The following is a 24,278-nucleotide window of genomic DNA, read 5'->3' as shown; positions in this document are numbered from 1 at the left end:
TACATATTCTACAAAGATCTTTATCGGTCAAACCGCATAACAACATACGTTATTCCCTTTGTCATCGGTATGTTACTTGCCCGAGATTCGATCGTCGGTATCTCAATACCTAGTTAAATCTCGTTACTGGCAAGTCTCTTTATTCATTCCATAATGCATCATCCCGCAACTAACTTATTAGTCACAATACTTGCAAGGCTTATAGTGATGTGCATTACCGAGAGGGCCCAGAGATACCTCTTCGATACACAGAGTGACAAATCCTAATCTTGATCTATGCCAACTCATCAAACACCATCGGAGACACCTACAGAGCATCTTTATAATCACCCGATTACGTTGTGACGTTTGATAGAACACAAGGTGTTCCTCCGGTATTCGGGAGTTGCATAATCTCAAAGTCCGAGGAACATGTATAAGTCATGAAGAAAGCAGTAGCAATGAAACTGTAACGATCATAATGCTAAGCTAATGAATGGGTCTTGTCCATCACATCATTCTCCTAATGATGTGATCCCGTTCATCAAATGACGACATATGTCTATGGTTAGGAAGTATAACCATCTTTGATAAACGAGCTAGTCAAGTAGAGGCATACTAGGGACACTTTGTTTTGTCTATGTATTCACATGTGTACTAAGTTTTCGGTTAATACAATTCCAGCATGAATAATAAACATTTAGCATGAAATAAGGAAATAAATAATAACTTTATTATTGCCTCTAGGGCATATTTCCTTCAGTCTCCCACTTGCACTAGAGTCAGTAATCTAGTTCACATCGCCATGTGATTTGACATCAATAGTTCACATCACCATGTGATTAAGACCCATAGTTCACATCGCCATGTGACCAACACTCAAAGGGTTTACTACAGTCAGTAATCTTAGTTCACATCGCCAAGTGATTAACACCGAAAGAGTACTAAGGTGTGATCATGTTTTGCTTGTGAGAGAAGTTTAGTCCCCGGGTCTGCCATATTCAGATTCGTATGTATTTTGCAAATTTCTTTGTCAACAATGCTCTGCACGGAGCTACTCTAGCTAATTGCTCCCACTTTCAATATGTATCCAGATTGAGACTTAGAGTCATCTAGATCAGTGTCAAAACTTGCATCGACGTAACCCTGTACGACGAACCTTTTGTCACCTCCATAATCGAGAAACATATCCTTATTCCACTAAGGATAATTTTGACCGCTGTCCAGTGATCTACTTCTAGATCACTATTGTACTCCCTTGCCAAACTTAGTGTAGGGTATACGATAGATCTCGTACACAGCATGGCATACTTTATAGAACCTATGGTTGAGGCATAGGGAATGACTTTCATTCTCTTTCTATCTTCTGCCGTGGTCGGGCTTTGAGTCTTACTCAATTTCACACCTTTCAACTCAGGCAAGAACTCTTTCTTTGACTGTTCCATTTTGAACTACTTCAAAATCTTGTCAAGGTAAGTACTCATTGAAAAAACTTATCAAGTGTTTTGATCTATCTCTATAGATCTTTATGCTCAATATGTAAGCAGCTTTACCGAGGTCTTTCTTTGAAAAACTCCTTTCAAACACTCCTTTATGCTTTCCAGAAAATTCTACATCATTTCCGATCAACAATATGTCTTTCACATATACTTATCAAAAAACTGTAGTGCTCCCACTCACTTTCTTGTAAATACAGGCTTCACCGCAAAGTCTGTATAAATCTATATGCTTTGATCAACTCATCAAAGCGTATATGCCAACTCCGAGATGCTTGCACCAGTCCATAGATGGATCGCTGGAGCTTTGCACACTTTGTTAGCATCTTTAGGATCGACAAAACCTTCTGGTTGCATCACATACAACTCTTCTTCAAGAAATCCATTAAGGAATGCAGGTTTGACATCCATTTGCCAAATTTCATAAAATGCGGCAATTGCTAACATGATTCAGATAGACTTTTAAGCATTGATACAAGTGAGAAAATCTCATCGTAGTCAACACCTTGAATTTGTCGAAAACATTTTTGCGACAATTCGAGCTTTGTAGATAGTAACACTACCACCAGCGTCCGTCTTCCTCTTGAAGATCCATTTATTCTCAATGGCTTGCCGATCATCGGGCAATTCCACCAAAGTCCATACTTTGTTTTCATACATCGATTCCTCATAGTTCATAGGTTCGTCATGGTCTAGTAACATGACTTCCAGAACAGGATTACCGTACCACTCTGGTGCGGAACGTACTCTGGTTGACCTACGAGGTTCGGTAGTAACTTGATCTGAAGTTTCATGATCATCATCATTAACTTCCTCACTAATTGGTGTAGGCATCACTCGAACAGATTTCTGTGATGAACTACTTTCCAATTCGGGAGAAGGTACAATTACCTCATCAAGTTCTACTTTCCTCCCACTCACTTCTTTCGAGAGAAACTTCTTCTCTAGAAAGAATCCATTCTTAGCAACAAAGATCTTGCCTTCGGATCTGTGATAGAAGGTATACCCAACATTTTCTTTTGGGTATCCTATGAATACGCACTTCTCCGATTTGGGTGCGAGCTTATCAGGTTGAAACTTTTTCACATAAGCATCGCAACCCCAAACTTTAAGAAACGACAGCTTAGGTTTCTAGCCAAACAATAGTTCATACGGTGTCATCTCAACGGATTAGACGGTACCCTATTTACCATGAATGTAGCTGTCTCTAATGCATAACCCCAAAACGATAATGGTAAATCGGTAAGAGACATCATAGATTGCACTATATCCAATAAAGTACGGTTATGACGTTCGGACACACCATTATGCTGTGGTGTTCCAGGGGGCATGAATTTGTGAAACTATTCCACATTGTTTTAATTAAAGAACAAACTCGTAACTCAAATATTCGTCTCCGCGGTCAGATCGTAGAAACATTATTTTCTTGTTACGATGATTTTCCACTTTACACTAAAATTCTTTGAACTTTTCAAAATTTTCAGACTTATGTTTCATCAAGTAGATATACCCATATCTCCTTAAATCATCTGTGAAGGTCAGAAAATAACGATACCCTCCACGAGCCTCAACACTCATCGGACCGCATACATCAGTATGTATTATTTCCAATAAGTCAGTTGCTCGCTCCATTGTTCCGGAGAACGGAGTCTTAGTCATCTTGCCCATGAGGCATGGTTCGCAAGCATCAAGAGATTCCAAAAGCCCATCAGCATGGAGTTTCTTCATGTGCTTTCCACCAATATGACCTAAACGGCAGTGCCACAAATAAGTTGCACTATCATTATTAACTTTGCATCTTTTGGCTTCAATATTATGAATATGTGTATCACTACGATCGAGATTCAATAAACCATTTATATTGAGTGTATGACCATAGAAGGTTTTATTCATGTAAATAGAACAACAATTATTCTTTGACTTAAATGAATAACCTTATTGCAATAAACATGATCCAATCATATTCATGCTCAACGCAAACACCAAATAACGTTTATTTTAGGTTCAACACTAATCCTGAAGGTAAAGGGAGTGTGCGATGGTGATCTTATCAACCTTGGAATCACTTCCAACACACATCATCACCTCGCCCTTAACTAGTTTTTGTTTATTTTGCAACTCTTGTTTCGAGTTACTACTCTTAGTAACTGAACCAGTATCAAATACCAAGGGGTTGCTATAAACACTAGTAAAGTACACATCAATAACATGTATATCCAATATACCTTTGTTCACTATGCCATCCTTCTTATCCGCCATGTATCTCGGGCAGTTCCACTTCCAGTGACCAGTCCCTTTGCAGTAGAAGCACTTAGTCTCAGGCTTAGGTCCAGACTTGGGTTTTTTCACTTGAGCAGCAACTTTCTTGCCGTTCTTCTTGAAATTCCCCTTCTTCCCTTTGCCTTTTTTGTTGAAACTAGTGGTCTTGTCAACCATCAACACTTGATGCTTTTCTTGATTTCTACCTTCGCCGATTTTAGCATCGCGAAGAGCTTGGGAATTGTTTTCGTCATCCCTTGCACATTATAGTTCATCACGAAGTTCTAGTAACTTGGTGATAGTGACTAGAGAAATTTTGTCAATTACTATCTTATCTAGAAGATTAACTCCCACTTGATTCAAGCAATTGTAGTACCCAGACAATCTGAGCACATGCTCACTGGTTGAGCTATTCTCCACCATCTTGTAGGCAAAGTACTGTCAGAGGTCTCATACCTCTTGACACGGGCATGAGTATGAAATACCAATTTCAACTCTTGGAACATCTTATATGCTCCGTGGCGTTCAAAACATTTTTGAAGTCCAGGTTCTAAGCCCTAAAGCATGGTGCACTAAACTATCAAGTAGTCATCATACCGAGCATTGCCAAACGTTCATAACGTCTGCATATGCTCCTGCAATAGGTCCGTCACCTAGCGGTGCATTAAGGACATAATTCTTCTGTGCAGCAATGAGGATAATCTCAGATCACGGATCCAATCCGCATCATTGCTACTAACATCTTTCAACTTATTTTTCTCTAGGAAAATATCAAAAATAAATGGGGAAGCTATGCGCGAGCTATTGATCTACAACATAATTTGCAAATACTATCAGGTCTAAGTTCATGATAAATTAAAGTTCAATTAGTCATATTACTTAAGAACTCCCACTTAGATAGACATCCCTCTAGTCATCTAAATGATCACGTGATCCAAATCAACTAAACCATGTCCGATCATCACGTGAGATGGAGCAGTTTTCAATGGTGAACATCACTATGTTGATCATATCTACTATATGATTCACGCTCGACCTTTCGGTCTCCAGTGTTCCGAGGCCATATCTGCATATGCTAGGCTCGTCAAGTTTAACCCGAGTATTCCGCGTGTGCAGAACTGGCTTGCACCCGTTGTATGTGAACGTAGAGCTTATCACACCCGATCATCACTTGGTGTCTCAGCACGAAGAACTGTCGCAACGGTGCATACTCAGGGAGAACACTTGTACCTTGAAATTTTAGTAAGCGATCATCTTATAAAGCTACCGTCGTACTGAGCAAAATAAGATGCATAAAAGATAAACATCACATGCAATCAATATAAGTGATATGATATGGCCATCATCATCTTGTGCCTTTGATCTCCATCTTCAAAGCACCATCATGATCACCATCGTCACCGGCTTGACACCTTGATCTCCATCGAAGCATCGTTGTCGTCTCGCTAACTATTGCTCCTACGACTATCGCTACCACTTAGTGATAAAGTAAAGAAATTACATGGCGATTGCATTTCATACAATAAAGCGACAACCATATGGCTCCTTCCAGTTGCCGATAACTCTGTTACAAAACATGATCATCTCATACAATAAAATTTAGCATCATGTCTTGACCATATCGCATCACAACATGCCCTGCAAAAACAAGTTAGACGTTCTCTACTTTGTTTTTGCAAGTTTTACGTGGCTGCTACGGGCTGAGCAAGAACCGTTCTTACCTATGCATCAAAACCACAATGATTTTTCGTTAAGTGTGTTGTTTTAAACTTCAACAAGGACCGGGCATAGCCACACTCAATTCAACTAAAGTTGGAGAAACTGACACCCGCCAGCCACATGTGTGCGAAGCACGTCGGTAGAACCAGTCTCGCATAAGCGTACGCATAATGTCGGTCCGGACCGCTCCATCCAACAATACCGCCGAATCAAAGTATAACCTGCTGGTAAGCAGTATGAATATTATCGCCCACAACTCACTTGTGTTCTACTCATGCATATAACATCTACGCATAAACCTGGCTTGAATGCCATTGTTGGGGAACGTAGTAATTTCAAAAAAATTCCTACGCAAACGCAAGATCATGGTGATGCATAGCAACGAGAGGGGGGAGTGTTGTCCACGTACCCTCGTAGACCGTAAGCGGAAGCGTTTTGACAACACGGTTGATGTAGTCGTACGTCTTCACGATCGACCGATCCTAGTACCAAAAGTACGGAACCACCGTGATCTGCACACGTTTGGCTCGGTGACGTCCCACGAACTCACGATCCAGCAGAGTGTCGACGGAGAGCTTCGTCAGCACGACGGCGTGATGATGGTGATAATGAAGCTACTGGCGCAGGGCTTCGCCTAAGCACTGCAACGATATGACCGAGGTGGATTATGGTGGAGGGGGCACCGCACACGGCTAAAAGATCAATGATCAACTTGTCTGTTTATGGGGTACCCCCTGGCCACGTATATAAAGGATGGAGGGAGGAGAAGGCCGGCCCTCATAGGGCGCGCCCAAAGTGTGGAGTCCTACTAGGACTCCCTAGTCCTAGTAGGATTCCACCTCCCACATGGAATAGGAAAAAGGGAAGGGAGAAGGACAAGGAAGGAAGGGGGCGCCCCCTTTCCCTAGTCCAATTCGGACCAGTCCATGGGGAAGGGGCGCGGCCACCCTTGAGGCCTTTCTCTCCTTTCCCGTATGGCCCATTAAGGCCCAATATGAATTCTTGTAACTCTTCGGTACTCCGAAAAATACCCGAATCACTCGGAACCTTTTCGATATCCGAATATAGCCTTCCAATATATGGATCTTTACGTCTCGACCATTTTGAGACTCCTCGTCATGTCCCCGATCTCATCCGGGACTTCGAACAAACTTCGGTCATCAAATCACATAATTCATAATACAAATCGCCACAGAACGTTAAGCGTGCGGACTCTACGGGTTCGAGAACTCTGTAGACATGACCAAGATTCATCTCCGGTCAATTACCAATAGCGGAACCTGGATGCTCATATTGGTTCCTACATATTCTATGAAGAGCTTTATCGGTCAAACCATATAACAACATACATTGTTCCCTTTGTCATCGGTATGTTACTTGCCCGAGATTCGATCGTCGGTATCTCAATACCTAGTTCAATCTCGTTACCGGCAAGTCTCTTTACTTGTTTCGTAATGCATCATCCCAAAACTAACTCATTAGCCACAATGCTTGCAAGGCTTATAGTGATGTGCATTACCGAGAGGGCCCAGAGATACCTCTCCGATACACGGAGTGACAAATCCTAATCTTGATCTATACCAACTGAACAAACACCATCGGAGACACCTGTAGAGCATCTTTATAATCACCCAGTTACGTTGTGACGTTTGATAGCACACAAGGTGTTCCTCCGGTATTCGGGAGTTGCATAATCTCATAGTCTGAGGAAAATGTATAGCAGTAGCAATGAAACTGTACCGATCATAATGCTAAGCTAATGAATGGGTCTTGTCCATCAAATCATGCTCGTAATGATGTGATCCCGTTCATCAAATGACAACACATGTCTATGGTTAGGAAACATAACCATCTTTGATAAATGAGCTAGTCAAGTAGAGGCATACTAGGGACACTTTGTTTTGTCTATGTATTCACACATGTACTAAGTTTCCGGTTAATACAATTCTAGCATGAATAATAAACATTTATCATGAAATAAGGAAATAAATAATAACTTTATTATTGCCTCTAGGGCATATTTCCTTCAGTAATAACGAGCGCGCACGGTTGTTGGAACAAGACGTGTGCTGACATTGCCTATTGCGATGCACCCTATGGTGCAAATGCCACGTACGCGGCCGAGAAGGCGTACGTGCGCACGTTACGCCTTCCAGGAATAGTGCCGCACTTATAACCGTCAGTAAATTTTGACCATGCGTCTCATCACAATTTTTTTTAGAAGAACAGGGAGGCCGCGTCCCGTCACATTCCAAATTGCAAACCTGTTCACACCGATCAAAACCTAAACGGTTTCCCACTTAGGAGTGTATTACTACTCGGTTATAAATACTCCTACTCCAAGATGACTGCAGATTCCTCCTCAACTCCTCATCCACAAAAACAAACAAGTCTCATCATCATTCCCTTGCGTTTGCCATGGCCAGCGTGAGGTCTAGGTCGAGAGATTGCCACCAGGGAGAGGCGAGCCTGGAAGCGGAAGCATGAGAGATGTTCCGCCTCGCCGCGAAAGCAGCCAACATGTCCCGCCACGCGGCCGTAGTAGCAGAGAGGTCCCGCCGCGCCGCCGAAGCAGCACGGAGGTCCCGCCGCGCCATGAATGCAGCAGAGATGTCCTCCCGCGTCGTGGCGGCCTGGGAAAATGTTTCGCGGGAAGGCGAGGACTCTTACAAGCGCATGCGTGCCCTCGTCCTTAGGCAGATGGATCAGATCTCCAGCTGGCCGAGGTTGCAGGATGACCTGAAAGCCTCGTTTGAATAGTCTACCGGCGTCATCCGACAACTAAATGAGAGCAATGCGAAGCTCCAGGCCGCGCGCAACCTGCTGAGGGCAAAGATCGTCGGAAGTGCGGAGCAGCAGGAGCAGACCACTGCCTTGTTGAAGAGGACTGGCGTCATCGTCGAGAAACTTATGGACGAGAATGCCATGCTGCGCATCGAGCGCAGAAGTGAAAGATCGTGGATGTCGCCTAGAGGGGGGGTGAATAGGCGCTTTAAAATAATTACGGTTTAGGCTTGAACAAATGCGGAATAAACCTAACGGTTAATTTGACAAGCACAAAACCTAAAACAACTAGGCTCACCTATGTGCACCAACAACTTATGCTAAGCAAGGTAAACAACTAAGTGATAGCAAGATATATGACAAGAAATAATATGGCTATCACAAAGTAAAGTGCATAAGTAAAGGGCTCGGGTAAGAGATAACCGAGGCACGCGGAGACGACGATGTATCCCGAAGTTCACACCCTTGCGGATGCTAATCTCCGTTTGGAGCGGTGTGGAGGCACAATGCTCCCCAAGAAGCCACTAGGGCCACCGTAATCTCCTCACGCCCTCGCACAATGCAAGATGCCGTGATTCCACTAAGGGACCCTTGAGGGCGGTCACCGAACCCGTACAAATGGCAACCCTTGGGGGCGGTCACCGAACCCGTACACTTTGGCAACCCTTGGGGGCGGTCACCAGTACCCGTCAAATTGCTCGGGGCGATCTCCACAACCTAATTGGAGACCCCGACGCTTGCCCGGAGCTTTACACCACAATGATTGAGCTCCGAACACCACCAACCGTCTAGGGTGCCCAAGCACCCAAGAGGAACAAGCTCAAGGGTACCAAGCACCCAAGAGTAATAAGCTTCTCAACTTGTAACTTACCACGTATCACCGTGGAGAACTCAAACCGATGCACCTAATGGCAAGGGCACACGGAGTGCCCAAGTCCTTCTCTCTCAAATCCCACCGAAGCAACTAATGCTAGGGAGGAAAAAGAGAGGAAGAACAAGAAGGAGAACACCAAGAACTCCAAGATCTAGATCCAAGGGGTTCCCCTCACATAGAGGAGAAAGTGATTGGTGGAAATGTGGATCTAGATCTCCTCTCTCTTTTCCCTCAAAAACTAGCAAGAATCCATGGAGGGATTGAGAGTTAGCAAGCTCGAAGAAGGTCAACAATGGGGGAAGAACACGAGCTCAACAGATAAGGTTCATTTGGGAAGAAGACCTCCTTATATAGTGGGGGGAACAATCCAACCGTTACCCCCCACACCAGCCCCGCAGAGAGCGGTACTACTGCTTGGCCAGCAGTACTACCGCTTGGCCAGCGGTACTACCACTCCCCCTCGCGGTACTGCCGCTGGGCCCAGAGCGGTACTACCGCGGTGGTCAGGGCGGTACTACCGCATATGAGCGGTACTACGGCCCCCATTGCCGCGGCTAGTACCGTAAAACCCGACATGAACAAGACCCCTCGAATCGAGGCGGTACTAGCACGAGACCGCAGCGGTACTACGGCTGGGGGCTACCAGCGGTACTACCGCTCTGGAGCGGTACTACCGCTCTAGAGCGGTACTACCGCTTGTAGCACCCAAGCGGTACTACCGCTCCGGCCCGCGGTACTACCGTTAGGAAACCAAAACTGCCATAACTTCTGCATATGAGCTCCGAATTGAGCAAACTCAAGCTTGTTGGATAGAGGAAGACGAGTAGCATCAAAACATCGACATAACCTCCAACATCGAAAACATCATAGAAGATGCGAGTGAACTCCGTTTTCGATGAACTCGAGCTTGTCATCAAGATGACCATAAGCTCCAAAACTCACAAAGAGAAGAACCAAACAAGAACCAATAAAGATGATGCAAGGATGCAATAGTTTGAGCTCTCTATGAACGATACGATCAAGCTACTCATCGAGAGCCCCCCTTGATAGTACGGCAATCGATCCTATAACCCGGTCTCCCAACTACCATCATGAGACCGGTAAAATAGAAAACCTATCAAGAGCAAACCTTTGCCTTGCACATGGTCCACTTGAGCTAGATGATGACGATCTTGACTCCCTCAAGTTGGACCACCTTTCTTGGTTGCGTTGGCTCGATGAAGACTAGTTGATTGCTCCCCCATGCTCCACTATGGGTGAGACACTCTTCCGCACATCTTCACAATTCCATTGTCACCACAATGGACGGCAAGCTTCAAGCATTTGATCTCTTCATGATGCTTCACTTGAACTTGCACAGCGCAACCTAACCCCACAAAGAACTCTCACGAAGATCATGGGTTAGTACACAAAGCGTAATTGACAATGCTTACCACACCATGGGATCGCTTGATCCCTCTCGGTACATCTTCTATGCTTTGTGAGTTGATCAAGTTGATTCACTCTTGACTTAGTCTTGATCAACCATGCATCTTTTCAACTCTCTTCATTTGGATGATGTCTTGAAGATATACATGAATGATCACACAATCTTCTTCTCCAAGACATGCTTGCAATAAGCTCAACTCTCACATGACCAATCTTTGGATAATTCCTTAATAACACCTTGGTCACCACATAAACTCCTTGAAACCAACACATGAACTTCAAGAAATGCCTATGGACAAATCCTTCAAATATAACTCAAGGCAACCATTAGTCCATAGAGATTGTCATCAATTACCAAAACCAAACATGGGGGCACCGCATGTTCTTTCAAGAAGGCTGGTGGAGGAATCTGTGGATGCTCTCAAGCAGCATCTTGAGGACAAGAAAGAGCTCATCGCCGCTCGCCACGGAGACTAGTTCCCGCGGCCTGTAGCAACGCATCAAGAAAGTAGAGATCAGCGAGCCTGATCGTTGTCTTCCTTCTTCTTTTTCCCTTGTGTATTTCGGGCGTTGCCACATGTGGCTTTTTTTAATTATGTTCCTAAATATGTAAGACAATTATTATCCACTGTCATCGTCCTTATATTCATCATGCTTGCTACAAGTCGCAGTCGATGCTATATAGGTCCGTCGGATCTTACATCAAGATCCGTGCAAAACTTTCTTTTCAGATTTTCATTTTTCTCTCTTAAATCTCAGTCCAGTGAGACATATAGCCACGCCGTAGAACAGGTGATCGGGCGCCATTAATGGAGACGTTGGGAGGGAGGTGCGCGGCAGGTAGCGGTCAAAGAGCTCTCCTCCCGATGAGCACGCGCAGGGGTCTGATCGCACGCCTTCCGTACTCAAATAGCTACCCCGCACGGCACCTCCTAGCCAATAAAAAAAGGGGACGCGTGGCGGCATATAATTGGTAAGTAGAACGCCCACGGTTTCAATAATACTTGTGTTTTCGATTTGTAACGTGACAGCACTTGTTCCAAAATGACTTTGTTCATTGTTAATGTGTGCGCCTTTGCAAATCGGACAGAAAAATTACCACAGCATGTTGGTGCCATGTCATGACACCATGCCAAGTTTCATGATTTACAGGACGCCCAGATGTTTGAATTTCATTCCCATCTCTTCCATAGGACCTAGAAATTCACCCGAGGACACACATGTGATTTTTCAAACAACTTTGGTGCAGTGGAGCCTGTGTTTGTAGTTCAAATTTGAATTATGCACATTAAATGCGCAGAAACTCAATTAATGTGTAAAAAGGGCCAAACGAACCCGGAATACTTCCAAAATTTAGCACGATACTTCTATTTGGTCTAATCTGCCTGTGTAAAAAAATTAAGGCGGGAGAAGGCAGTATACGTATGTCGTTTCGCACATGAAGGTGACACGTTCCCTCTCAGAACCACGAGCCTTCTTGAGGGAAGCTCCGGTTTGCAAGAAGCTTACACCAAAGCTTGTCCCAATTTGGCCAAGAAAATTACCGCAGCATGTTGGTGCTGTGTCATGACACCATGCCAAGTTTCATGATTTTCATGCGTGTTTTGGATTTACAGGAATTAAACCACCAAGTTTCTCAATCTTTTCGGCCGAGCCACGACGCCCAGATGTTTGAATTTCACTCATCTCTTGCATGGGACATATAAATTCACCCAAGGACACACATGTGAATTTTCAAACAACTTTGGTGCACTGGAGCTTGTGCTTGTAGTTCAAATTTGAATTGTGCACATTAAATGCGCAGAAACTCAATTAATGTATAAAAAGGCCAAACGAAACCGGAATAATTCCAAAATTTAGCACGATACTTCTATTTGCTCTAATCTGCCTGTGTAAAAAAATTAAGGCGGGAGAAGGCAGTGTATGTATGTCGTTTCGCACGCGAAGGTGACATGTTCCCTCTCGGAACCACGAGCCTTCTTGAGGGAATCTTCGGTTTGCAAGAAGCTTACACAAAGCTTGTCTCAATTCGGCCAAAAAAAATACCGCAGCATGTTGGTGCCATGTCATGACACCATGCCAAGTTTCATCTTTTTCAGGCGTGTTTTGGATTTACAGGAATTAAAAAACCAAGTTTCTCAATCTTTCTGGCCGAGCCACGACGCCCAGATGTTTGAATTTCATTCCCATTTCTTGCATGGGGCAAATAAATTCACCCAAGGACACACATGTGATTTTTCAACCAACTTTGGTGCACTGGAGCATGTGCTTGTAGTTCAAATTTGAATTATGCACATTAAATGCGCAGAAACTCAATTAATGTATAAAAAGGCCAAACGAACCCGGAATAATTCCAAATTTTAGCACGATACTTCTATTTGGTCTAATATGCCTGTGTAAAAAAATTAAGGCGGGAGAAGGCAGTATACGTATCTCGTTTCGCACACGGAGATGACACGTTCCCTCTCGGAACCACGAGCCTTCTTGAGGGAAGCTCCGGTTTGCAAGAAGCTTACACCAAAGCTTGTCCCAATTCGGCCAAAAAAATTATCGCAGCATGTTGGTGCCATGTCATGACACCATGCCAAGTTTCATGATTTTCATGCGTGTTTTGGATTTACATGAATTAAAAAACCAAGTTTCTCAATCTTTCCGGCCGAGCCACGACGCCCAGATGTTTGAATTTCATTCCCATTTCTTGCATGGGACCTACAAATTCACCCAAAGACACATGTGAGTTTTCAACCAACTTTGGTGCACTAGAGCATGTGCTTGTAGTTCAAATTTGAATTATGCACATTAAATGCCCAGAAACTCAATTAATGTATAAAAAGGTCAAACGAACCCGGAATAATTCCAAAATTTAGCACGATACTTCTATTTGGTTTAATCTGCCAGGGTACAAAAATTAAGGCGGGAGAAGGCCGTGTACGTTTGTCGTTTCGCACACGGAGGTGACACGTTCCCTCTCGGAACCAAGAGCCTTCTTGAGGGAAGCTCCGGGTTGTAAGAAGCTTACACCAAACCTTGTCCCAATTCGGCCAAAAAAATTACTGCAGCATGTTGGTGCCATGTCATGACACCATGCCAAGTTTCATGATTTTCAGCCGTGTTTTGGATTTATAGGAATTAAAAAACCAAGTTTCTCAATCATTCCGGCCGAGCCACGACGCCCAGATGTTTGAATTTCATTCCCATTTTATTGCATGGGACCTATAAATTCACCCAAAGACACACATGTGATTTTTCAACAAACTTTGGTGCATTGGAGCATGTGCTTGTAGTTCAAATTTGAATTATGCACATTAAATGCCCAGAAACTCAATTAATGCATAAAAATGCCAAACGAACCCGGAATAATTCCAAATTTAAACACGACACTCATGTACTAGTTGCATGTTCACTATACGTAAATGTTCTAGCAATTCAAACACCATCCTTTCCCTCTGTAACACCATTTTGTCTTTCAAAACATAATAAAAAATCAGGTATACCACAAACAGTCTTGCTTACACAGGAAGCTTCGTCGTCTACAGTCCACCGTCCCCGCTTGAACCACACTTGCGCGCCAGTTTCTCGCGGCACCGAGCGAATTTTTTTTGCCACCACGGAAATATCTATCTCCCCGCCCCCTCTCTCCTACCAAAAGCCACATTTCCACTGGTCCTCCTTGCTTTCCAAGTTCAAACCATCACTTCTGCTTACTGGCAGCTCAGCCTCCTTGCCGACGACCCTTCTTCTTGCAGCGCCGCCTCCTTGCCGGCTACCCTTCTTCTTTCATCGCCGCCTCCTCGCCGGCGACCCTTCTTCTTGCAGCGCCGCTTCCTCGCCGGCGACCCTTCTTCTTGCTGTGCGGCCTCCTCGCCGCCGACCCTTCTTCTTGCTGCACGGCCTCGTCGATATGCTCAGGTAATCCACACCCCACCCACACCATCCTCCTCCTTTCCTGTCCCACATGCCCCAACCGACGGAGCGACACCTTCCACCGAAATCACTGCCCCCCTCCTGCAATTAAGCGCCGCCCACAGCCATTTTGCACGCAGTATAACATGGAGCTCAGTAGCATGCGGCCGTGATACGTCTCCAATGTATATATAATTGTTGATTGCTCCATGCTATATTATCTACTGTTTTGGACAATATTGGGCTTTATTATCCACTTTTATATTATTTTTGGGACTAACCTATTAACCGGAGGCCCAGCCCAGAATTGCTGTTTTTTGCCTATTTCAGAGTTTCGCAGAAAAAGAATATCAAACGGAGTCCAAACGGAATGAAACCTTCGGGAGCGTGATTTTTGGAACGAACATGATCCAGGAGACTTAGACCCTACGTAAGAGAAGCTTTGAGGAAGCCACGAGGTAGGGGGCGCGCCTACCCCCCAGGGCACGCCCTCCACCCTCGTGGGCCCCCTATTGCTCCACCGACGTACTCCTTACTCCTATATATACCTACATACCCCCAAACGATCAGATACGGAGCCAAAAACCTAATTCCACCGCCGCAACCTTCTGTACCCATGAGAGCCCATCTTGGGGCCTGTTTCGGAGCTCCGCCGGAGGGGGCATCCATCATGGAGGGCTTCTACATCAACATCATAGCCTCTCCGATGAAGTGTGAGTAGTTTACCTCAGACCTTCGGGTCCATAGTTATTAGCTAGATGGCTTCTTCTCTCTTTTTGGATCTCAATACAATGTTCTCCCCCTCTCTCGTGGAGATCTATTCGATGTAATCTTCTTTTTGCGGTGTGTTTGTTGAGACCGATGAATTGTGGGTTTATGATCAAGTTTATCTATGAACAATATTTGAATCTTCTCTGAATTCTTTTATGTATGATTGGTTATCTTTGCAAGTCTCTTCGAATTATCAGTTTGGTTTGGCCTACTAGATTGATCTTTCTTGCAATGGGAGAAGTGCTTAGCTTTGGGTTCAATCTTGCGGTGTCCTTTCCCAGTGACAGTAGGGGCAGCAAGGCACGTATTTTATTTTTGCCATCGAGGATAACAAGATGGTTTTTTTTATCATATTGCATGAATTTATCCCTCTACATCATGTCATCTTGCTTAAGGCGTTACTCTGTTTCCATGAACTTAATACTCTAGATGCATGCTGGATAGCGGTCGATGAGTGGAGTAATAGTAGTAGATGCAGGCAGGAGTCGGTCTACTTGTCTCGGACGTGATGCCTATATACATGATCATACCTAGATATTCTCATAACTATGCTCAATTCTGTCAATTGCTCAACAGTAATTCGTTCACCTACCGTAAAATACTTATGCTCTTGAGAGAAGCCACTAGTGAAACCTATGGCCCCCGGGTCTATCTTCATCATATTAATCTTCCAACACTTAGTTATTTCCTTTGCTTGTATTTTACTTTGCATATTTATCACAAAAATACCAAAAATATTATCCTATCATATATATCAGATCTCACTCTCGTAAGTGACCGTGAAGGGATTGACAACCCCTTATCGTGTTGGTTGCGACGATTTATTTGTTTTGTGTAGGTACGAGGGACTCGTGCGTAGCCTCCTACTGGATTGATACCTTGGTTCTAAAAAACTGAGGGAAATACTTACGCTACTTTGTTGCATCACCCTTTCCTCTTCAAGGGAAAACCAACGTAGTGCTCAAGAGGTAGCAGGCCGCACGCGCGAACGAGGTCGCTATGGCTGCCATGCGTGTCGACCGCCAGATCTTGGAGGAGCACCTCGTCTTCGAGGCCACCGTCGACACCGCCACACGGTTGTCTACTTTAAAATACAGTTCGTGATGTTTTCTCGAGGCCACCGCAGTGCCTTCTAGTGATTTGTCCTCTGTAATGTTAATATGCAATCTGATGTTCAGTTAACAGTTTGGTCCTCTGAAATGTAATGTTTAGTTAAACTTTGGTCCAACAATTGCTACATTCCGTAGTACTGTTCTCAAGCATTCTCTATTTTGTTAACTGTCTTATCTTCTCATACATGTTTCTATTCTGCAATGTCATGCTCAGTTAACTATTTTGGTTCATTTGGTCTGCTGTCCATTTAACTATTTGGTTTAGTTCTGCAATTTGTTTTTCATTTGCTGTGGGTAAAATTTTGTATTGTTATGCATGTGACACCAATCAAATTTGGTTGTACTCAATACATATTCTACTGATAGTATGGCAACTCTCAGTTAACCTGATCAAGATCTTCCTTATGTGTGTTGCAGGGAAACAATGGGAGACACTGCGGTTTACCATCGAGGTTTGTTTAAGTAGGGTCCTTTGGCTAATATCACATTATTGTGCAGTTGCAGGAATCATTCTAATATTTAGGTTTCTTACAATTTGGTCTTGCACATGTAGGTCCTGCTGTCAGAGGCTTAGACCCACTGTTCGACCCATTTTTCATATGGGGAAATGAGATGTCCATGAATATCAGTCAAGTCAAGAAACTCAGAAAGATTGTTAGGATGAAGAAACTTGCGACGAATAACAGCAAGATCTTTATTTGCACAATGAAGAAGACATCAGTCAACTATAGGATGGTACCAACTCTTTTACCTTGTTTTTACCCCTTGTGCCATTTCAAAATTTACAACAGCGATTTATGCATAGCTTTGTTTTCAGTACTTTTCAAAGCAGTTCACCGATGATTACCTCTCAAACCACCTGCATGGTCAAGAGGCGAGGAAGGGTATTCATTCAACACCCACGGTTCCATATTGAAGTCTTGCTGAAGAGGACGAAGGTTGGGCGGGCAATTATCCATAGCCACTGGCCTAAAGTTGCAAGGACATTCAACATCACTAAAGGCTCAATATTTGCCTTCCGCTTCTGCAGTTTCCTAGATGAGATTCATCTGTCTATTTAGCGTGTATGATGCTACTTTCCAAAGGTTTTTGATGCTGCATGTGAAACTTGGTGCTGTTGTGTAATGGCGTAACTGAGTGCTGAAGCTATCTGATGTAATTCGATTATGAAATCCTGGTTGCTTTTATACGGATATGAAATATCTGGCGTGTTTTATAAGAAATATCAGTTTGATTAGTACATGGATGATCAATAATAGGCTAATTACCCTGCTTATTGGGGTTTTCTATTGCAGACGGTTACTCAGACAGCACCGTGGGCTATGAACTCAAACAACCCGGATGGTTTCTAGAAAGAAGGCGTGTTCGATCAACTAACAATCACACACGGCTTCCGTCAGCGAACTGTTTGTGTTCGGCCACCTTGCACAAACGTTTCCACACAAAGAACTATGTGTGATATACATACCTACGGAAATGTTTGTCTAGGATTCACCGTGTGGGATGTACATACCTACAGAAATGATTTTCTAGGATTCACCGTGTGGGATGTACATACCTACGGAAATGATTTTCTGGGATTCACCGTGTGGGATGTACATACCTACGGAAATGATTGGGTTTCGATGCCTCGCCCGATCGCACACAGCCCCAGCCTGGGTCCCAGGAGGGCCTATCCCCGATGATTTCTGGGTCGTGTGGGAAGGACCCCCCCTATCGCCCACACTCACTTAGCGACAGTTCCAAATGCCGTCGCGGAAAGGGGTTAAAAACCGTTTGTTTAGCACGTCGTTGTACCAGTGAATGCATGACGGTGAAGGACTTCTTCTCCAACTTCTTGTACACCACACAAGCACGAGTAGGCTACAAAGTGAAACATTGTCGATAATGCATATCCGTCTAGTGAGCAACAAAAACAATACATGTCCGGCTAGTGATAAAAAAACTAAAGCATAAATGGCTAGTGATCAACTTACTTGCTCGGTGATTTGTGCACCGCTGGGCCACCATGCGATGAGATGCTTCAAGTGCCCGCAATACTTGGACACTACCTCTTGGATGGTGTACCACCGATGGTTGAGGGACTTCCATTCAAGGTTGCGGATGACCGCGTCGGAGTAGGGCACGGAATTCTTGTATTCATGGTACCATATGTGAATGTTCCTCCAAAAGGTTGTGCCCTTTTGCTCCGTGCGATGGAGAGGATCGAGGCTAGTAGCCAACCATGCATCACACAACAGCTCGTCCTCCCACATGTTCAAGCTTCTCTCCTCTACCTTTCTTCTTCGGATCGCCGGCGGTATCATCTGGATCATCGTCCTCGCCATCCTTCTCCTCTTCACCCCTCAGGTTGTTGCTCTCCGGCGACCCAATGTTGCTATTGATGTGTGCTATCATCGGTCTGGGTTTAGGACTGTTGCGTGGCCGTTTGGGTGTAGTACTGATGTTGCTGGTATTTGTCAGACTGGCTGGTATCGGAGTCTTCCACCTGCCTGCCCTCATTGCCCCCTCCTCCTCCATCGCCTCCGTCGTGGATGATGTCAAGCATCTCCCTGTTTGTGTCGTACGCCGGCTCCCCCTCTCTCGGCATAGCAGCAAACAATGTGCATGCACCCATCTGCTCCCTACCCGTCGTCCTCGCCTGAACGGACTGCGGCGAAGAATACTTGGAGAAGAGCGGCGCCGCATTAACGTCGACAATGTAAGGAACCGTACCGGCGGGGGTTGCGAGCTGCTTGGCGTAGTAGTAGTGCAGAGGCTTGTAAGGCTCCGACACGGCGCCATCTGTACTGTGGGCGTGCCCGCCTGGCAATGTCCGCCACGGCCTCGTCAGCCACCTCGTTCTCCATGCCCTCTAGCCCATCGCCACCACCAGGCCCACCGACGGACAACCGTTTCTTTAGTTTCTCCTCCTTTGTGGCCTTCGCTTTGATGCGGCGAATTTGCCGCGTTGCCTGGCTGATCTTCCGGGCGAGCGTGATGCTTGGATCCTCTGGCAACTTCACCGGTTCCATCTCTGACAGGTTCTTCGACGGTTCCATGCGTTGATGGCAGAGGAAAGGAGAGGGTGAAAGAAAAGAGCGGGAATCGGGCGGACAGCGGCGGGAGTGGAAGAAAAGAGTGGGGGGTTTTTGCATGGAAACAATACGGGATGCTATAAAAGAGTTGGCACCGCCTTACTTTTGGGTGGGCCAGGGGGCGGTGAGCGATGTTTCGCGTGTCCGGACTCCCGCAAAGCCCCCCACGTTTGTCTCTGGTTTGCGGGAGAATTGTGTTCGGACCGCTTCATGGATTGATACAGGACCACATTGAATGGGTTCCTCGGCCTGGACAACGCGGTCCGGACGGTTACCGGAGGTTTGAGGGTCGGTGTTGGAGATGCCTTGAGAGCATCTATAGTCGGACTTGGTAAATCTGGCCCCCTCAAACGCCCGCGGACGCGCCTACCGGAGGTTTGAGGGTCGGTGTTGGAGATGCCCTGAGAGCATCTACAGCCGGACTTGGCAAATCCGGCCCCTCAAACGCCCGCGGACGCACCCGGGCACGTCCGCGAGCACTGACCGGGCACCCCTCAAATTTCCACAGTTGCAGCCAGACATCTCATACTAGATTCTCAAATTCATACAAATACATGCAAACTAAAATAAACCTACGTACTACATCGATCACCTAGCTACTCATCGTCGAAGATGTCGACGATCTCTGTGCCCGGCTCCGACAGCATGGGCGGCAGCTGCAGCTCCGGCTCCTCCGGAGGCAGCCCGACAGCGATGCGGGTGGCGCGCGCGGCTTGCCTCGCCCGGATCTCCTGCTGGATCTCGTAGCGGCACTCCGGCGTCAACATGGCGTAGTAGGTGATCTTGCTCCGGACCATTGCGGAGTGCCAGAGCGTGGGCGGAGCGTCGGACCATGGGCAGAGCAGCGGAGCGGGAGAGGGAGGAGGTGGATGGGTTCGGACTGGCGGTGCGGAGAGGTGGCGGTGGATGGATTAGGGTTGCGGAACGCCGACCGGCTTAAATAGCCGAATTTGGTATTGGGCGGCGAGCCGGAGAGGAGCCACGCGGCGTTCACACCGCGGCGACGGACGCGGCGTTCGTCGGACCGCCGGGTTTCCGGACGTTTCCGCGTGGGACCCTGCCATCAGACCGACGTGGCGGACGTGCCCGGGCGCCCCGTATCCACCCCATATTTGGGCTGGATATGGGGTGCCGGTCAGCCCGGACGTTTGAGACCCGTTTAACAAGTCGTCTGGGTCAAAAAAAGTGACCGGACGGCGACATATGAGACGGGTTTGAGAGGTTGGACTGTAGATGCTCTGAGCTCATCAATATGGATTGTAGTTCTGTACTGGGTTAATTGTCAAGCTGGACCATGGGATGGAAAGCATGACCTTGACAAGGGAATCTTCTCGTCGACGATTTGTTTGACTAGTAGGAGTAGTGGGCAAGGGCAAGAAATCGAAGGCTAAATACGTACGTTCTGCAAGTAAATTTACTCCTCCAGTCCTGCTCCTTAAGTTTGACTCTCGGCAAGCTAGCTGCTCGACAACATGCTGATGCAGTGATGCTCCCATGCTCACGTCGAACTGCACATCCAATGTACACATGAGTCGAGAGTGATACTGATACTGATACTGTCCCTTGGACATTTCACACGTTAACACGTACGAAATCCAAGCTGCTCTGCTCCGCCCTGCCTCGTTTTCTTCTTTCTTGCTCCGCGCTCGCCAGAGCTATATTTACACCCCACGCTCTGCTTCACTTCACTTGCCCACTCCGCTCCGAGCTCCCAGCTTCATTCAGCTCGCCATAGCTTCCCCTGCGCACTGTCTGTAAGATGCATCCTACAGCACGCGCCATAGTGCCACACTACCTGCTCCTCCTCTTCGCCACCTTCTTCTTCCTGCTCCGCTCCCCGTCGCCCGCCGCGGCCGCCGGCGACGTCACCCTCCTCCTGGACAGGCTCAAGCCCGCGCTGCAGGGCGCCACCCCCAACGCCCAGCTCGCCACCTGGAACGCCTCCACGCCGCTCTGCCTCTGGCGCGGCCTCCGCTGGTCCACGCCCGCGGGCCAGCCGCTCCGCTGCGACACCGCCGCCGCGCGGGCCAACCTCTCGCTCGCCGGAGACGCCACCCTCCTCCTGTCCTCCATCCGCCTCCCCGCCGCCGCGCTAGCCGGCCGCCTCCCGCCGGAGCTCGGCGTCTTCCCGTCCCTCGAGTCCATCTACCTCGCCGCCAACTCCCTCTCCGGCGCCATCCCGCTCGAGCTCGGCAACGCACCGGCGCTGTCCGAGCTGGACCTCGCCGGCAACGCCCTGTCCGGCACGCTCCCGCCCTCCATCTGGAACCTCTGCGACCGCCTCGCCGAGCTCCGCCTCCATGGCAACGCTCTCACGGGAGCGATCCCCGCGCCGGCGGGACCCAACGATACTTGTGACCGTCTCCACCTTCTTGATCTCGGCGCCAACCGCTTCTCTGGCTCCTTCCCGGCCTTCCTGACAGGCTTCCGTGGCCTCCAGCGCCTCGACCTCGGCGGCAACCACCTCTCTGGAGACATACCGGAGTCCGTCGCTGCGATGAGAGGCCTCCAAATGCTCAACCTTTCTTACAATAACTTCTCCGGTCAGCTGCCTCCGGGCTTCGCCGGCTCGAGCTTCACCGCAGAATCGTTCCTAGGGAACAGCCCGGCGCTGTGCGGCCCGCCGTTGCAGCAGCCGTGCGTGTCCCGTTCGGGCCTCAGCTCCGGCAGCGTCGCGGGGATGGTCATCGGACTAATGGCCGGCGCCGTCGTGGTGGCGTCAGTGTCCATCGGGTGGGCGCAGGCGAGGTGGAGACGGAACAGGGTAAGGCGAGCGGCGGAGGAGGGGGTAGAGACTGAGGAAGGCGGCGAGGGCGACAGCGAGGGGAAGCTGGTGGTGTTCCAGGGCGGGGAGCACCTGACGCTGGGGGAGGTGCTGAATGCTACGGGGCAGGTGGTGGAGAAAGCGAGCTACTGCACGGTGTACAAGGCGAAGCTGGCGGACGGCGGCGGCAACATCGAGCTTCGGCTGCTGCGCGAGGGGAGCTGCAAGGACGCGGCGTCGTGCGGGCCGGCAGTGCGGCGCATCGGCCGCGCGCGGCACGAGAACCTGGTACCGCTCCGGGCCTTCTACCAGGGCCGGCGCGGCGAGAAGCTGCTCGTGTACGATTACTTCCCCCATCGGACGCTCCATGACCTCCTCCACGGCGGCCTCGAGAGCAGGCCGGCGCTGACATGGCCGCGGCGGCACAAGATCGCGCTGGGCGCGGCACGCGGGCTGGCGTACCTGCACGAGGGCCGGCACGGGGACGGGCCGGTGGTGCACGGCAACGTGAGGTCGTCCAACGTGCTGGTGGACGAGTACTTCGTGGCGAGGGTGACCGAATACGCGGTGGTGGGCAGGCTGCTGGTGCCATGGGCGGCGGAGGCTGTGCTGTCGGCCGCGAAGGCAGACGGGTACAGGGCGCCGGAGCTGCAGACGATGAAGCGGTGCGCGCCCCGGACGGACGTGTACGCGTTCGGGATACTGCTGCTGGAGCTGCTGATGGGGAAGAAGCCCTCCTCGGCGGCGAACGGAGGCGACGACCTGCCGTCGCTGGTGAAGGCGGCGGTGCTCGAGGAGACGACGACGGAGGTGTTCGACCCGGAGGTGGCGAAAGGCGTGCGGAACCCGGCGGAGGAGGGCCTCGTGCAGGCGCTCAAGCTGGCGATGGGTTGCTGCGCGCCGGTGGCGGCGGCGAGGCCGAGCATGGCGGAGGTGGTGCGGCAGCTCGAGGAGAACCGGCCCAAGAGCAGCCGGTCGGCGCTGTACAGCCCCGCCGAGACGAGGAGCGATACCGGCACGCCGCTATACAGCTAGTAGCATTTACGAAGCTTAATGAATCTGTCCATGATGGTCTTCTTGTACCGTTGGTCGATCGCCATACCGGCAACATTGATTGATCGGTTTCTGCCTTGATGAATCAGTCAGGAATCCTAGCTGTTCCTAATTTAAGATGTGAAGTAGAAGTACGATTGTAATGAATTAAAGAGAGAAATGCCGATCAGTTGCGCGCTGAGACCACTGCAACTGCGCGAGATCACACGATATATCAGTTAGCTGAAAGTTTTCTTTCTTTCAGTCAACTTTTTCCCGCCGCACTGTTGCACATGTCAATGGAGGGGCACAGCCTGCTAGCGAAACTATCCCGGAAGTGGAACCCAATCCACACACCGGCCAGGGCAGCTGCATGTGGTCGAATGCATGGACCAGCGGGCTCGCTCGATCCGTCGAAATTAAGCAAGCGACGATACATTTGGCTAGCGTAGCGAAAGGCTTCTCAGGCACGTCGCTTTGATGAACAGCTCGCGTCTGTGGCATGAAAGTTAAACACAACGACCTAGTTAAAGCAAAATTCGTTGCAAATCAAAATTTTGCACGAAAGTTAAATCAACGTAGACATTTCTACAACGAAAAATAGAATGTCCATTCAAATTAGTGACTAAACAGTCTAGAGATGCAACTAAACAAATCTAAAAATGAACAATGACAAAACGAAAGAGAAGAGACCATTATAATCTAGAAATGAACAAAAGACTTGAAAAGAAGAAGGGCAAATTTCTAAGAGCATGATTAATAGTACAACCAGCTGATGACTATACGATGTTGACATGGCATTTCTAGCCAAGTTTATAGCTGGTAAATACAGTAGTTAGATATAAAGAGCTCGCATAGTGTCTAGGAACACTTGATGCAGCTGGCTCTTGTTCTATAGCCGACTCCTCTTCTCTCCCCTCCATGTCAGCAGAAAAATAATATTTTAACTCTTATAGCATGCTTACATAAGCTTGTTGTACTTGAAGAAAAAAAATCGTTTGAGTAGTGGTGCTACTCGAATAATCAATGCAAAAGACAGAAAGACCAAATAACGAAATCAAGTAATTCTAGGAACTGTGT

At 47.6% G+C, this 24,278-nt stretch overlaps 1 protein-coding gene across 1 annotated transcript; it reads left to right on the top strand.

Moving 5' to 3' along the window:
- The first annotated feature begins 20,613 nt into the window (after positions 1-20,613).
- Positions 20,614-23,400, top strand: LOC109767239 (putative kinase-like protein TMKL1). Its single transcript, XM_020326002.4, has one exon. It carries the CDS (start codon positions 21,162-21,164, stop codon positions 23,199-23,201), a length of 2,040 nt encoding a protein of 679 aa, XP_020181591.1. The 5' UTR covers positions 20,614-21,161; the 3' UTR covers positions 23,202-23,400.
- Positions 23,401-24,278: the final 878 nt, after the last annotated feature.

Source organism: Aegilops tauschii, chromosome 7, assembly GCF_002575655.3.
Source record: "Aegilops tauschii subsp. strangulata cultivar AL8/78 chromosome 7, Aet v6.0, whole genome shotgun sequence".
In the NCBI taxonomy this organism is placed as follows: Eukaryota; Viridiplantae; Streptophyta; class Magnoliopsida; order Poales; family Poaceae; genus Aegilops; species Aegilops tauschii.
Note: the sequence above shows the minus strand (reverse complement) of the source record. Positions and strands in the feature narration are given on the sequence as shown.

Excerpts from the sequence above, each read along its gene's own strand:
- LOC109767239 (XM_020326002.4), top strand. The coding sequence starts at position 21,162 with ATGCATCCTACAGCACGCGCCATAGTGCCACACTACCTGCTCCTCCTC.